The 15,020-nt window shown below is 41.6% G+C and overlaps 1 protein-coding gene across 4 annotated transcripts in view; it reads left to right on the top strand.

Moving 5' to 3' along the window:
- SLC44A5 (solute carrier family 44 member 5) overlaps window positions 1-15,020 on the top strand; it is an 83,124-nt gene that overhangs the window by 42,700 nt on the left and 25,404 nt on the right. For all 4 annotated transcript variants that reach the window (XM_065842106.2, XM_071810033.1, XM_071810032.1 and 1 more), the window contains exons 3-5: window positions 3,298-3,371; window positions 9,507-9,591; window positions 12,454-12,538. In XM_065842106.2, coding sequence (XP_065698178.1) covers window positions 3,298-3,371; window positions 9,507-9,591; window positions 12,454-12,538 — 244 coding nt within the window. The remainder of the gene's footprint in view (window positions 1-3,297; window positions 3,372-9,506; window positions 9,592-12,453; window positions 12,539-15,020) is intronic.

Raw genomic sequence — 15,020 nt, 5'->3', positions numbered from 1 at the left:
AAATCGCACTTGTAACAGATTGGGCGTGGAACTGCCAAACAGAGGCAGGCTCTAGTCAGTCATTAATGATGAAGTGCACGAACTGTCAGTGAATAAATGGCTTTTATGCACTAATACTCTGTGTGGATGATTTCATCTCTGCATTCATTTATTTGCCAGGGTGCTGTTCCACATGCACAAAGCATTGTTTGCATGCACCGCCACGTGTGATGCAGTGGGAGAGGCCAAGAGGCCACTGTGTTTCTGAGAGATGGTGGAAAGCAAATCAGACTAAATGACAGCAGTGAGCAGTGAAATGTGATGTGAGAGCCTGAACTGTGCACTTAGCCAAATGACCGTCTTTTATTACGTCACCTGAAAATGATGAATCTGATGGTTTAATCAGCAGTCTGTCTCTGTGGAAACTCCTCTGTTCAAATGCGTAGACTCACTGTGTTCTGGTTCAGATTATGGAACTTGGTTATCTAAAAAGTACCAAAACCCATCAAAATTTTCAATGCTACCTATTAACAAAAGCATTTTTAATGTTTTTGTAAACCATACCTTAAGAAATGTAAAGTGCTTTTTCTCATCAATCTTTGAATGTTTACACATAATTATATGAAATTATGATAGTGCTATCTTTAAGAAAAATAATAGAGCCCATATGATAAGTAGTGTTCTCAGTTCCTATTCTGATCACCATATTTCCATTAACCCATCTTCCTTAGGGTTCAGTATAACAGTTCAGTCTCTTGAGTGATTTTGCTCTGCCTCGTTAGCCTTTAACAAACTGAAAAAGCAGATTTGCCACAGCGGATTGCCACCTTATTTTGAAAAAAAAACCCGTATCAAATCTGTTTTAAGTCAAAGCATGGCTGGATAATTTCTGATTAGCTTTCAGTAATAAGCATGGGCTTCCAATGTCTCCTGTTTAGGAAGAGGCAATTCCCATTGTTCTAGTTCTTACAACTTTGGAAACTCCCAGAATCTTCACAGTATTACCTTTTATCTTCACCGAGTTATTTTAATTTATTTGTTCAAGATGTTTTACATTTTCTTTTCTTCTTCTGTGGAGCCTTGTTTTTATGAGGTAATATTATGATTTCCCTGAAACTGAGCTACTTGAGCTAACAATGATGTTGTATGTAGCCAAGGTTTCACCCATAGTATCTAGTAAAACAAGCAATTATTATGTATAAGCAACAATTATTCTGTACGAACTGCTTCAAAATTTTCTGAAACTTCCCAAAAGAGGTTTTGTGTACTACTTATATATTTTAAAATACTTATACAAAAGAAATACTTGGCAACAATGAGTTTTACTAGGTGCTGTGCAGAAGTTTGGGTATTATAAAGAACAGAAAACCCTGCACTTCGGTAAAGTGTTTATGGGCGCTTGCTTATGGTGGCTCTGCAAAACCTTAAAAGGAAGTTTTAGCACAAATGGGTGTAACCTTTAATTTCGTTTAGGTATCATAAAATGAGACCTGTGAGAAATGGACTGGAAGAGGGTTTTGAGACTATAGAAGCTGTAATTACAGTACTTATGGTGCCATATTTCTTCTGAGACATCCTGAATTAAATATTGTATCCCTTAAAAACTGATCTGATGGGGTGAGAGCCAAGCTTGGGCAGTGTCAGAAGAGCTTCTCAACAGAGGCTGGGAAGATGAGCAGCGCTATTTTAGCATCGCTTCTGCTACTTCAAGCAGCTGTCCTTTCTTAGATTACTGTCATATTGACCTTGAATCCTGTGCCACCTCATCCTCATTAAAAAATTGTTTCAATTAGATGCTAAAACTGTGTCTCTCTAGAGAAGTGCACAGGATTGTTCATTCCTTTTCCACACCTGGAAACAGTTTTCAAGTTCTCCAACTGTTTGAAAGATTTGCCGCCTGTATCTCCTTCATGCTAAATAACAGTTCTCTGTAAGAGGGAACAGATTGGAAGGCAGAAAGAATGGTAGATACTAAAAATGCCTGTATGTCAGTTTGGATTCTAAGATGCCGACTTGCGTCCCTTGGCTCCTGGCATGGGCTCATTTTACCAAGGTTATCCCCTCGCCGGCATCACTCGTTGGGTTTCCCAGGAGTCCTCCATCACGGAAAAGCAGGACAGGGTTTGGATCGGGTCGGAGCAGCAGCAGTTTGTCACTCAGCTGTGGGATAGCCCAGCGCGGCACCGGGGGGCTCTGTGGATGAGACCCTGCCTGAATGGGGTTGCCACGGGCCATACGCCTTTAGGTTGTGCCACCAGTTCTTCACCAAAACTGTGTCAGATGAGCAGGACGTGGTAAATAACAACAGCGACTGAAATCCTTCGGATCAGGAGGCTCTAGGCAGCACGCCCTTTTACCAGTAATTCACTCCTTTGTTAATTAGATCCTGGCAGACCATGGGCTGCGAATGTCTTTTAACTAGTGAGCCTGCAAAGGCCTGCAAGAGGTGACTTTAGGTTCCACGCATGTTTAGAAACAGGGCTTTTGGAGCTGGTGTGTGAGCGAGGGAGCTGCTCACCCCGGTGAGAGCCCTGGGACATGATGGTCCCACAGATACGTTGGACCTGCTGCGCTGCAGGTTCCTGCCCTTCTGGAGCTGCTCTGGTCATGGTCAGACACTGCACGTCCACATCTCCGCCTGCATGAGCGTAACAGGCACACCAGCCAGCAGAAGACAGTAGTTGAACTGAAGGCTCAGTTTACTCGCCGGCTGAGTTTTCAGACTGGAGAGTGCTGTTCTTTCATCACTTGTCCATAAAAGAAGGTATGGCTCTGCACAACGTGGTGGGGTTTTTTGTCCTCCCCGTAGAGCTTATCTTGGTTGCATTAAATGAGATCAAGCAGCTGAGTCAGAATTTCGTGCAGAGATTAAGGGTAGTTGTGTATAGGGTTTTTTTTAATTTCACACTGTTATTTTTCATAAGCTGTTTATAATACATGTAAGCTGTGCTGAATCTTTCTTTAATTGCATTGTTTGCAATATTTGATACCAGCTTTAGGGAAGTGCTGAGACAGATGTGTCTTGTAGTAGCTTATATCATGAGTGATCTCCTGGATTCAGTGTTATAAGGCATTGTTTGTTTTAATAATATTTAAACCTGTTCCTCAATCTGTTTTTATTGCTGTCTACAATGCAGAGGGCACACACATGTATTTCTGGTCTTGCTGTGAAAGCTGGGCCTTACACCTCAAATGTGATTTTGTAAGACTGCTACCAAGTGCAGATGCAGACGTCTTATTCAGATGTTAAAGTACTTGGTGTTTTCAAAGGTTGCATTAGATACTTTATTTTTAAAAAGTGTTTCTTTCTGTCCCCAGGCACTGTACAGACATTATTTGCTGTGTGATCTTCATAGTCGTCATTCTGGGTTACATTGCACTAGGAATTGTGGGTAAGTAAACACAGGTATGATTGTGCTTTCTCATGCACAGAGGAAGCAACTTCGTGGATGTTGGAATTCTTAAGTGAGATGTCCCTTTTGCTTCTATCTGTATGTTAGGGAGAAGTTCAAAACCATGTGTTTACTGAAGAGAAATTGAAAATTGTGTTCAAGTAAAAATGAGGTGGTTTGGTAATTTTGCTATCATAAAGTAACTGTGATGGAAAAATATCACTTTTATTTGTCATTGTTATGTTAGACACTTTGGTTTTAAGAGGCTTTTTGTTTTGTAAAATGTTACCGAAAGAACCTATGTGAGTAGTAAAAGGAGAATTAAGAGAAATTACATCATTTATTGTGTGATCCAGCGTTGTTTGCGTATCAGGATATTCATTAATAGTAGACATTTTATTTTGTATTTGTGAGAGAATTGTGTGAATGACTATGTGAAAGGGCAAATCATGCTGCAAAAGTGCACTTATTGTGTGTCTGCATGTCTGTCTGAGCTCTTTCAGTTTGCTTGCGAAAGATGGTTCTGGCCCTGTCTTACGTAGAAGAAAAGCCGTTAGTTTTTGTCATAGTTGTGCAATAGCACTTTGTGTTCTTTAGAGAAAGGCTGTGCGCTCCCTGTCCATGGGACACTCCTCTCTGTCCATGGGACACCCCGCAGCTGCCGGGCCATGGTACTGGGTCGCTGTTGGGGGTGCTGCCCATGGGTGTGAGCAGGGACCCCACAGCCCCGCCAGCCCCACTGCTGTGAAAGCTGCTGTCTGCAGCATGGGGAGATGCTGTGAGCAGGATGCTTTAACCTGGTGCTTCCAGTCACTGTCGGAGGGAATACTCATCCTCCCACTAAATTCCGTGGCAGCACAGCAACCACGGCGCTGAGCTGTCCTCTCTCTCCGTGCCTGTAGCCACTGAGCACTGAACAGCACTCTGTAAAGTCTGCTCCCTAGCATTGGGAATTCTTTGTGTCTACTTTTTGTTTCCCTTATTCACCTGCACTTACTGCCCTGTCATGAACCTGGCTGTCTTCAGGAAGACAGAAAGTGAGGAAGCAGATGCTATAATATGTACCAGCGGGTGTGAAGGAGTGCAGAGCCCACGGGGACAGGCAACGTCCTGAGGGGTGTGCTGGACACAGGGAAAGGAGAGCACTGACAGGTCATAGCTGTGCAGTGTTCTTGTGCTGTCACGTCTTGGCTCTTTCCAGCACTGTATAAATCCTCTCAATTTTTTGGCTTGAACATTATGTCAGGTTTGTCTGTGCGGTTTCCGAAGAAGCCCGTATGCCAGGGGTTGCAGGGGTGGGTATCAGCAGAGCACTGGCCAGTCCCTGGGCTCGAGTCCGCAGTGTCAGACCCACAATTCCTGTGCTGTGGGACAGGGACCTGCTCACACCCTGCTCTGCAGGGCAGGGGTTCCTGCGGGACACGAGGCGTCCCAACAGCCTTATCTTGCACACCTTAGGAGATATTGGTTAGAACTAGAATCTGTTCCTGAAACCAGGTGCCAAATTTGTAGCTGGTGGCTTTTTCTCATCCAGATTCACATGGTCCCTGCTTTTTCATCCTTCCTTGTGCCGTGCTTCAGCTATTCTTTTTGCTCTGATTTATTTCTAAGTAAAAGATGAGATCAGCTTTGGTATGGTTCCAGGGGCCAGCCCTGTACAAAATACTTTACAGTCAAAGAAGTTCACTTTAGGAGAAAATAGATTATATGATAAATCAGTCCTTAGTCGTCAATAATGCCTTATGGCTTATTATAGAAAAAAATATTTTCTGCAAATTCTTGAATATATGTGAGTACTGCTCTGGATTTTGTTTTAATTTGGCTTGACAAGTAAACAATAAACGCAGCTTCATCACACAACTGCTATGACTGAAAATGTGAGACAAATTTTGCCCTCACTATTGTATGTATAGCTCACATAGGCTTCAGCTATATGTGTGTCTCTGTAACAGTGGGGTAGAATAATTTCTGTTTTGACGGGGCTGAAATGTAGTGTGAGTAAAAGGTAGGCAGTTCTCCTTGAAAGATGAAACCGAATGATTTTTGATACTAACCTTTCTTAGTTCTGCTTTGGTGATGGCTGCTGTTGAGTGACTGTACTGAATAGAAATATTCTATTATTTACTTTCTTATCATTGTTTTAATTTCACAAATGAACTAATAGTTTTAATTTAACATTCAGTGTAGTTTTCCTTCTTATCAAACTGACTTAACTCTTTACATTTATTTCAGAGACACGAGGCTTATCCAGGAAAATGTTCAGACTCTTAATTTAAGATTGTTTTAATTCAGAAAAGTGTGTGTAAAAGGCAGGAAATAAGTTATATTGGAAAAGAGCCCCTCATTCCGAAGGACAGGTTAATTCAAAGCAATGGCTCTTGTTGTATTGCTCCAAAGGATGCTTAAGCAATACCAGTGTTATCAACATGGATTTACAAATTCTGTATCATGTATTCTGTTACCTTTGTCAATACGCTAGTAAATTGCCTGTGTTAAAAAGCCCTAAGAACAATTTGGCAGGTCAGTTTATCTATACATTAAAACATTAAAAATTTAAGTGAAGCAAAACAATGATATGAAAGACTGTCCTTTCAGAAATGCATGGTAGAGGGAATGAGACTGATAGTATAAACAGATTTGCAGTTCACTTTTAAGTATCACAGGATGCCATTGTTCTAATCACGTTTTCTCCTTGGCAGGCAGCTTTCCATTCCTTACAGCCGCTGACATGGCCCCAGAGCTCAGAAAAAAGGAGTGCATCTGATAGTCATTTAGTGACAGACATTAGCTGTTTTTTGTCAATAAAAGGAGTGACACAACTGCAGGACTCCAGAAAATGCCATAGCGGTGTCACAGGGTATCACATTGTGGCTCTGAGGATTGAGTCAACTGTGTCGTGTGAATCAGCTGTGCTTTAATTTTCTTCTTGAGCCCAGATGTTTGTGTCAGCACTCAGACTGCAGCCTTGTGAGCATCAGAGTATGCTGGCATTAAAATTTTATGTGACTGGGTTCCTTTTCATTTAGTGCTTGGTTGTGGGTCACCAACAGTGCAGCACAACATGCCAACCACGGCGCTACTCAGTTCAGCTAGCTCTTACAAAAACCCTCGCAGTCACTGAGAACTGTTGAATTAGGTACGTATTCTTCAGTTACTAGGCCAGAAAAATTGTGTATTATCACATGAATTCTTTCACTGTCATTGCTCTAAATTTGCAAATAAAGTGACTGGGGATTAAGTTTACTAATCGTGATAGTCAGTCCTGACACAGGCAATGACAGAAGCTGCGTATTTTCTCTCCTGTTGGTCATTTCCCTTCTCTCTCTGCTGTGAAGTTAATTAAATACTGAATGTATATGTTGTAAATCAGACCAAATCATTTTTTGTTTTGCTTTGGAATTTAGCTGAGAGATGTCTTCCTCCATCCCCCCAGCAGCTGATTGATCTCAGTGATGGAATTTCACAAAGCGTGCTAAACCTATGTTTTGAAAGCACATTATTTTTGATTATCACAGAATCACAGAATGTTAGGGATTTTAAGGGACCTCATAAGCTCATGCAGTCCAATCCCCCTGCCGGAGCAGGAGCACCCAGGTGAGGTTACACAGGAAGGTGTCCAGGTGGGTTTGAATGTCTGCAGAGAAGGAGACTCCACAACCTCCCTGGGCAGCCTGGTCCAGTGTCTGTCACCCTCACTGAGAAGTTTCTTCTCAAATTTAAGTGGAACCTTCTGTCTTCCAGTTTGAACCCATTACCCCTTGTCCTATAATTGGTTGTTTTACTAAAAGACGTGGCTGAAGCATTAGGCACATAGGACAACTACTATCAAGCAGGAGGAGTTTCAGACAATTTGATAATGGCAAAGCAGATACAGTCTTAACAGAAATTCTGTTCAGAAGTGAGCTACGTGTTCCAGTGTTTATACTCTGTAATTTCTATTAATTGAGAAACACGCTGCAAAACATGCATGATTGAATTTGAGACCAAGGATTGATACAAACCTAAGGGAGCCGCTTGAAATATTTCAGCAGACTTTGTATTAGAACTAAAAAGAACGTGAGGAGAATACACTGCTCGGCCCATTTGATGAGCTGAGTTTTATTCTTGTTGACTGTGTTAATCCACTCAAATAGGCCCAAGGAATTAAGCCTTGGTCACCTGGGCTCATCTTCTGGAAAGATGATTAGGAAGACTGAGATAACCAAAAAAACCAACCAAACAAAACAAAAAACAACCCCACAAAACCAAAAACCCCACCAACCAAGATCATGTTTCAGTGTTTATCTCTTTTCTCCCAAGTTCATCTGGAGAGTGAAAAATAATTCCAGGTTTAACATGCTACTTAAGAAAGGGGTATTGTTGGCAGTAGTGACTATTTCCAAATTATCTGTAGGAAGCAGATATAAGTCTTGCTATAAAATTCTCATCAGTACTTGAATCTGGCACGGTGGAGCTTATCTCTGCTGCTTGCTGTTTTGCTGCTGTTGAAGGAAGAATACAGCAAATGCGAAAAATTAGACTCTTTAATAATGTGCCAAACTACTTTTAAAAAGCCCAATTTTTGAGGCTGGGAAAACACCAGTGTAGTAGAGTCATCTAACAAACTCCAAAACACAAGAAAACTGACACAGGTTAAAAAGAACTAGCAGATTCATTTTGGTAATCTAAAACCATTCTAGGTGAAAGGTGGCATTACAGATTATCTGTAACTATTATTGAAGATATGTTGTACATCTGTCCTGAACAATTCTCTGAGATCTCATATAGGTTTTGCCTCTACTGCACATGTCATTATTGGTAAGCGCTGTTATTCTTACCAAAGTGACCTTGAGGAAAGTGACAGTTTTACAAATGACTAAATATAATGTCACAAAGGGGAGAGAAAATGTGGTAATTACAGAGAAGCAAGTTCAAGGTGGTTTGCATAGATCAAAGGCTGATGCTGATGCTCAGTGAGCTCCTGACGGTCAGAACACAGGGGGTTTCAGAGCGATGAGCCCAGTTTCCGAGCAGGGGTCCCATCCTGCATGTGGTGGAGGCGCCTCCTGGAATTGTCTGGAGCTCTGCCCTTTTCAGTGGTACGAGTGTAATTCATGGTGATTGCAGAGATACGGCGATCGCAGATTTGATCTATCATTTGAAAACACCCTGTATAGGTTGGGACTGAAATCTTTGTTAAACCGGTAATCTTTTCCATGTAATACAAGCACAAGGAAATGTTTGGGAGAAGAGCAATGGTCTTTTCTAACAGTTCTCTGCAACCTGATTTTAGACTGTCAGCTCAGGGTAGTAATATGGAATCATATTCTGGCGTTGTATTTTACTTTCAGATGATATTTGAGTGAAATTTCCTTTATTTAGGGTCAAAGAAGCAGTTAATAGAGCAGTTCAAGGGCTGGTCATTGGCTAGTCATGAAGGAGGCTGCATTAGGTCTGCACACTACAGCTTAGAAATAACATTACTAATAGCGATAGCTGGTCTTTGATCCTTAAAGAGAAATAATGGTGCAGGTGTAAATGGCTTGGAGAAGAAATCCTGCTTCAAAGTGGAGAAAAGAAGTTCCAAAGTTCAATATAAACCTCTGTTCCCATTCAGTACTATGGTTCATGCTGTCATAGACATCGAGGATCTGAAAAATGGGACAATTCCCAAGTGAGAAGTCAGGAAATGTTTTCATTTCCAAAGTGAGAGTTTCTTTCCATTCTTAGTGCAGATGAAGTCCATTGACTCAGTCGCACCCTGTGTGTTTGTCACACACCCAGATAATCCCATTTATTTCAATGCCATTGTGGTTGTCAATGAATGCTCATGTTTGTCTACATAGTTTTTTCCCTTTTTATAATACTGTTGTTTTTTAAGTCCATTACCTCATATTTTGGATACAACCCTGATAGATGTGCCCTGAAGGTAAAAAGTGAACTGCTTTGCTTTCTTACTGGTTCATCCATGTCTTAATTCAGTTTAGTTTGTTCTATATTTTAGATTTTGGTAGGAAATCAATACTCTCCAGTGGTAATCAACAAAGATTAAAATGGTACATGAGTGGTGATACATTTTTGTGCTAGTGAAAACAGTTTCAAGTATTAACCATGTACAATTGACTGTAATGTTAAAAGATATGTGTGTATTTTCAGCTTGGGTGCACGGTGACCCCAGGAAGGTGATTTATCCAACCGACAGCTACGGGCAGTTCTGTGGTCAGAAAGATACCCCGAATGAGTGAGTACTAAATCCATTCACATATCTTGGTTGCTCGTTCACTATGAATACAATTTGAGGTTTCATATCTCTCTGTCTGCTGAGGGTTCTTGTGGGAAGCTGAAGAGACTTTAAGTGTATTTCTTCCAAATAAAGTTCAGAAATAGCTTACTTGCTCAGTGCAAATCTAGACCCAAATTATGGCTGTAATACAGTTATTTTCATCATTCAGGGAATATTTTTGGTGACTGGCTGGGACAGCTTCTGACTGCCAGGGTTTGGACAGTTAATAACCTTCTTCTGGCCACTTTGGGGTGAGTGGTCCTAAAGCATTGTAGAATGGTTCTTAGTTATTCTCAGTGTGCACCAAATAACAGCAAAGACCATAAGGAAAAATTCTTGGTCTTTTGTGGTGCTTACTGGTGCTGCTGGAGAGGAGACCGAGTGGTCTGGGAGACAGGCAGCTGTGGCCGTACCTTCCTTGGCAATACCAGCCGAACGGCTGTTTGCTTGGCTCTGTTTCCCAGTCTTTTTAAGTTTTGAGTTGTGGGAATTACATTGATTAGTTGACATGAACAGACTACTTCTACAGGAAAATAGCTACTCAGGAAAGGAAGATGTTACATTATTATTATTCTTTTTAAAATCCAGATGTTTTATGAAAGAATTTTAAAACTAGTTTGCTTTTTTCCCTTGCCTTCTCCCTTTTAAAATGTAAATGTTAGGCACTCTTTTTTGCAGGGAGCACAACAGGAGCTGGTGTTTGATAACAGCTCTTTGCTGCTGTTTTCTTTTCCCATTTAGTTCTCTGGGGAAAACCTGAGGACGACACTGTCCAAAGGGCCTTGGATGGGGAGGAGCAGGAGACAGGGAGTGGGACAGAGGCAAAGCGAGGACTCTGTGTCCTCTGGAGTGTTTTTGCAAGGCAAACAGACTGGGTAGTGTAGGGAGAGCTGTTCCACCCTCCGACTAAGATTCTTCACAGCAGCGGTTGAAGAGTTCAACTTCCCAAAGAGGAAAAACTAGGAGGAAAAGTTGTGGTGGTGTGCGTGTTCTCCTCTCTGCACCCCTTCTCTGCTCCCCTGTCCTTGTCCCCAGCTTGTCCTTGTCCCCACTCTGATCTGCAGGAAGCAGCGGGCGGGTGGGTTTGAGAGTCTCGGACATTCCTGCATGGTGTGGGGTGGCCAGATGCTGCTCTCCAAGTGTCATCATCCACTCCCATTCTCTTTTTATACTCAGTTCTTCACTTTAGTTATTTCTTACAATGTTTCTTCCAGTTTGTATTCACAAATGTCCCTCCATATATATGATTGCTGGAAAATAATACAGCTGATGAGACTGCATTTTGGCACGCACTTGCTACGCTGGAGAGTTTCTTATATGAGCCAAAAAACACATAATACAACCTCCTGGAAAAGCAGGTGTTTATGCCAGGAGGGCCCTCTGAACAAGTCCCTCCAGGCCCTACAGGTGTGGGCCGTTCTTGTCAGCCCTTCACTGGTGCCATTGTCAGGTTGCTCAGATTCCCTGAAAGAAAGCAGTGTGACAAGCTAACCCAGGACTATGGGTTTCCAAAATCCCCAAGGACTTGGTCTGAGACTTTTTCCTTGGAAAGTGATCACAGTTGCTGTGTTTTGAATCTTGTGCTTGGGAAAAGCATTCCCAGCAATCTGACTGGGTGGAAAAGAGAAGCTGAAAACCAAGCCAACCGCCACAGCTCATGCGAAAACTGATTTGAACTCCAATGAGTTCCACGCAGTCAGATTAATTCTACCTTGTGGTGTCATGTGAGTCTCTCTTAGGCCTCTTTGTGTCTCCCTGTAATCCATCCATTAATCTCCATGTAATCTCTAAACTTCTTTTACCTTCTACAGAGCACAGTGTAATAATGGAATACAACACAATGTCATTATAAAGAATACAGACCGAGTTCTAGGTGGCTGTTTTCTCATGTTATGTATGTATTTAAACTTTGTTTTCCACTGTCAGTATCAGCAAGTGAACTAAGACAAGAAGAAAAAAATATGTCAATAATGGCTTTGTGCAGCTCACAGATTATGAATGCTTTCAAGAAACTATTGAAGAATGATGACATTTCAGTCCAAAATGTTATTCTATTGATTTGAAGAAATAACAACTAATGAAAGTGAATTGTTTTTGTCAGGGTGCATGTTTGTTAAAGAGCACGTAGTAGAACATACCTCAGTGAAAACAATTTAACCTTGTAAAATGTCAGGCGGTTGAGCTAATCCCGGTTTAAAGGGAGGAGACTGTGCAGTGATATTCTGTGTTTGGTGGGGGACACGGTGGCGGGAGCAGGTGGGCAAGGGGCAGCGCCATAGTTAATGCTGTCATCCCGTTACTGTCATTCTGTGTCCTGGCCAGCTGCTCTCAGCTTCCAACCATAAAAAGGTTTTGATTGATTTTGGTGCCACCTTCTGATCAACAAAAAATAGACAATTTTTACAGTGTGGCATTTGCTAATAGTCATTTTGCGCGTGGTACACACATAATACATTCGGTGTAAGCAAAGGGCCACAGTGGTTTTTTTGCAGGGGTATTTTACAGACCTCATATCTCAGAGGCAGGACTACGGAGACGTGTAACAGTGCCGAGCATTGTGTCAGCTTAAAACCTTACTGTGGAAAAAAATAGCATTCTTTAGAACAAATACTTCTGGTTTCAGAAATGTCTTGGAATGGAGCATTCAGGGTCTGCTTGGGATTTCCTTTTTTGTCATGTGTTTGTGATATGACCATTCATGATAACAGAATTTAAATAGTGATTTATGCTATTAATGTTTGAATGGTAGGATGTATATATATATACATCCTATATATATGTATATTTATAACATTAATTCTCTTATATTTGCTTCCATAGGAACAAGACAATTTTGTTTTACTTTAACATTCTGAAATGTGCCAGCCCCGTAGTGTTAATAAACCTACAGTGCCCTACAACACAGGTGAGTGAAATACATAGAAAGAATATTTTTCTTGTCTCTTAGTCATACATTTGTTTGGATTTAAAATTTGGTGTTCTTCTCCTTCAAAATACAATATGACTAATTTATAGATGATATGTAGCACAGAGTCTCTGTAGCCTGTGATGGTCAGAAAAAATAGGTAGAAATGCACAAGATTGTGCATTTTGGATAAGAGTTGACAAAAAAAGTCTGTTTAGTTGAATACAGCAATTTGTTACTTGTGAATTAATCACAGGCAGCTCTCCAGTAGTAACCAGTGCATGCAGAAAATAATTTTGATTGATATCTAGGGTTTTCCAAACAGGACATGTTCAAGGTAATGTGCGTGTCCTCAGTGACAGGCTGTGGTTAGAGCCTATGGCTCTTTCCAAAGTGAAGGTCTTCAAAGCCTGTTTTCACCTAATGCCGTAGTTTGCACTCCTTTGGCTGTGCTGCAGCTTCTTGCGAAGCTGTGAAATACACCCAGTCACTGAGTTGTGTGGGATAAAATTACCCTCCTGATCTTTTTTACATGAGACCCTTCTACTGACCTGGTTTGTTGAACAATTTCACAACCAGTTCTCTCAGCCCATCTTATGAGGCAACAGCCTGTGGCCTGGGGCAGATCAGAGGAACTGGGTGCAGATCTGCTCTGATCCAGCTTCGCTGCCAAAAAAAACTGTAGCATGTGTTTAAACTGCAGGTGACAGAGTGTGGTCTCAGCCGTCTTGACAACATTCAGTGAAGTCCAGTATTAATTTGGATGAGGGTGGTTATATGGTAACCAGTTTACTGATTACAAATGTTAATTGTCTACTTATTTGACTATCATTTTAAAATGTTTCGCATTCCAGCTTGCCCTTACTCCTGGTCCCTATCCTTGGTAGATGTTTCTGGCCTATCAGTTAGTGAGACCATATGGACTATTTGACACAGCTGAAGAGATGGAAATCTCCAGCAAGGAAGAGCAAGAAGCCTCCTAACGCTGACCAGTTGCTGTCAGAATGGAAACTTTATCAGCAGCAGATTTGCTTCAGGAATCCCCATCTGTCCACACACAGACACCAACACTGTTGCCCTGCAGTCCTTAGACTCTGTTACTGGAACAATTCAGCCGTTCAGAAATACTGAGGTCATTGTGTGGGACTTGGCTGGGGCTGTGGTCAAGTTGGCAGTGGTCATGAACCAAGTTAGGTGAAGTACTTGTTGAAGGAGAGTTTGGGGGAGCAGAGTAGTTATTGTGTTTATTTTCAAATATACAACAACTCCAAAACTGATCGTGTTTTTGAATGCTCTTTGCTATTGCAAATGGTTAATTCTCTGGTCTTTTGTGAAAATGCTGAAGAAATGTTTGATAATTCCTCTTCTGAACTGCAGATAGAGTCTTCCATTCCTGTCCCATTCATATCAAATAGCATGAGAAAGTTAAAAAAAAAAAAGCCACAAGAACTGGCATAGAAAGAGCTTCAGTCTTTCAGTAAGACTGTGGATTTGCAAACAGACTGTTAGAACAGTTCACTGATTGTGCAGACAGCATGTTTCGTTGCCCATTTTACAGCTGGGAAACTGAGGCCAGGGTTAAGTGTGTACTTGTTAGTCACCTGTTGTCCCAGCAGAGACAAAACTCTTCTTTCTTTGCTCCTTGGCCTGTGTGTAGCCCATAGGACTGTAATGCTTGTCTAGAATTCACTCTTGCTGCATCTGCCCTGTTCTAACAATTAGTACAAGATCTGTTCCAAAATTCCTGTTGGTGAGTCATCTATGGTGGGATGCCCGTGAGGGGAAATACAGCTTTGTGTGCTTGGAGAGCAGAGCTTTGCAAAGGGTGTTTGGATAGCACAGGTCTGGAAACAGAGAACAGCCTCTAGAAAAGGCTGAAACTTGCTAAAAAGGTGGACTTCAAACTACCTCACAGTATTGAGGAACACTGAGGAGTCAGAACAGCTCAACACCTGCACGATTTTCAGGGACCGGCAGAGCCTTCAGTGTGTGTTGGGGCAGCTCCTTCTGCATTGGGTAAATCTGAATCAGAATTTCTGAGCGGGTGCATTCGTCAAACCCCTGTCCTCACTCGATGTCTCACTGAAATCTGGTTGATAATGGCTGTACCTTGAGTAGTATGAATTTCGTTCCTGGCATGTGCGCCCCTCTTGCTTAGTAACTAGGGGAGGTTCCTCATTAGTGAGTAGTAAAAAGTCACCTTTGAGTGATTTACACCTGACTTGACTTGAACGATATCTGTGCAGCTGTATTTGACTGAATGGACTGTGTAGAAGGGATGAACAATTTTAGCTACATGAGACATTATTTTTTAAAAGTTCTCCTTATAACTGTAATAAAAATAAACTACATGTATCCTGTGAAAGTAGCTGCTGCACCACCCTGCTCAGATACGCTGCTACCTGACAGATTTTCCCCTCGTGTTTTAAGAAAAGGGTATTTTTCTCAACTGAGAACATAAGAAGATACCAGAGTGTCTTGA

Source organism: Patagioenas fasciata, chromosome 6 (assembly GCF_037038585.1).
Source record: "Patagioenas fasciata isolate bPatFas1 chromosome 6, bPatFas1.hap1, whole genome shotgun sequence".
Lineage (NCBI taxonomy): Eukaryota > Metazoa > Chordata > Aves > Columbiformes > Columbidae > Patagioenas > Patagioenas fasciata.
The sequence above is the reverse complement of the archived record's forward strand: the minus strand, read 5'-3'. Positions and strand labels throughout refer to the sequence as shown.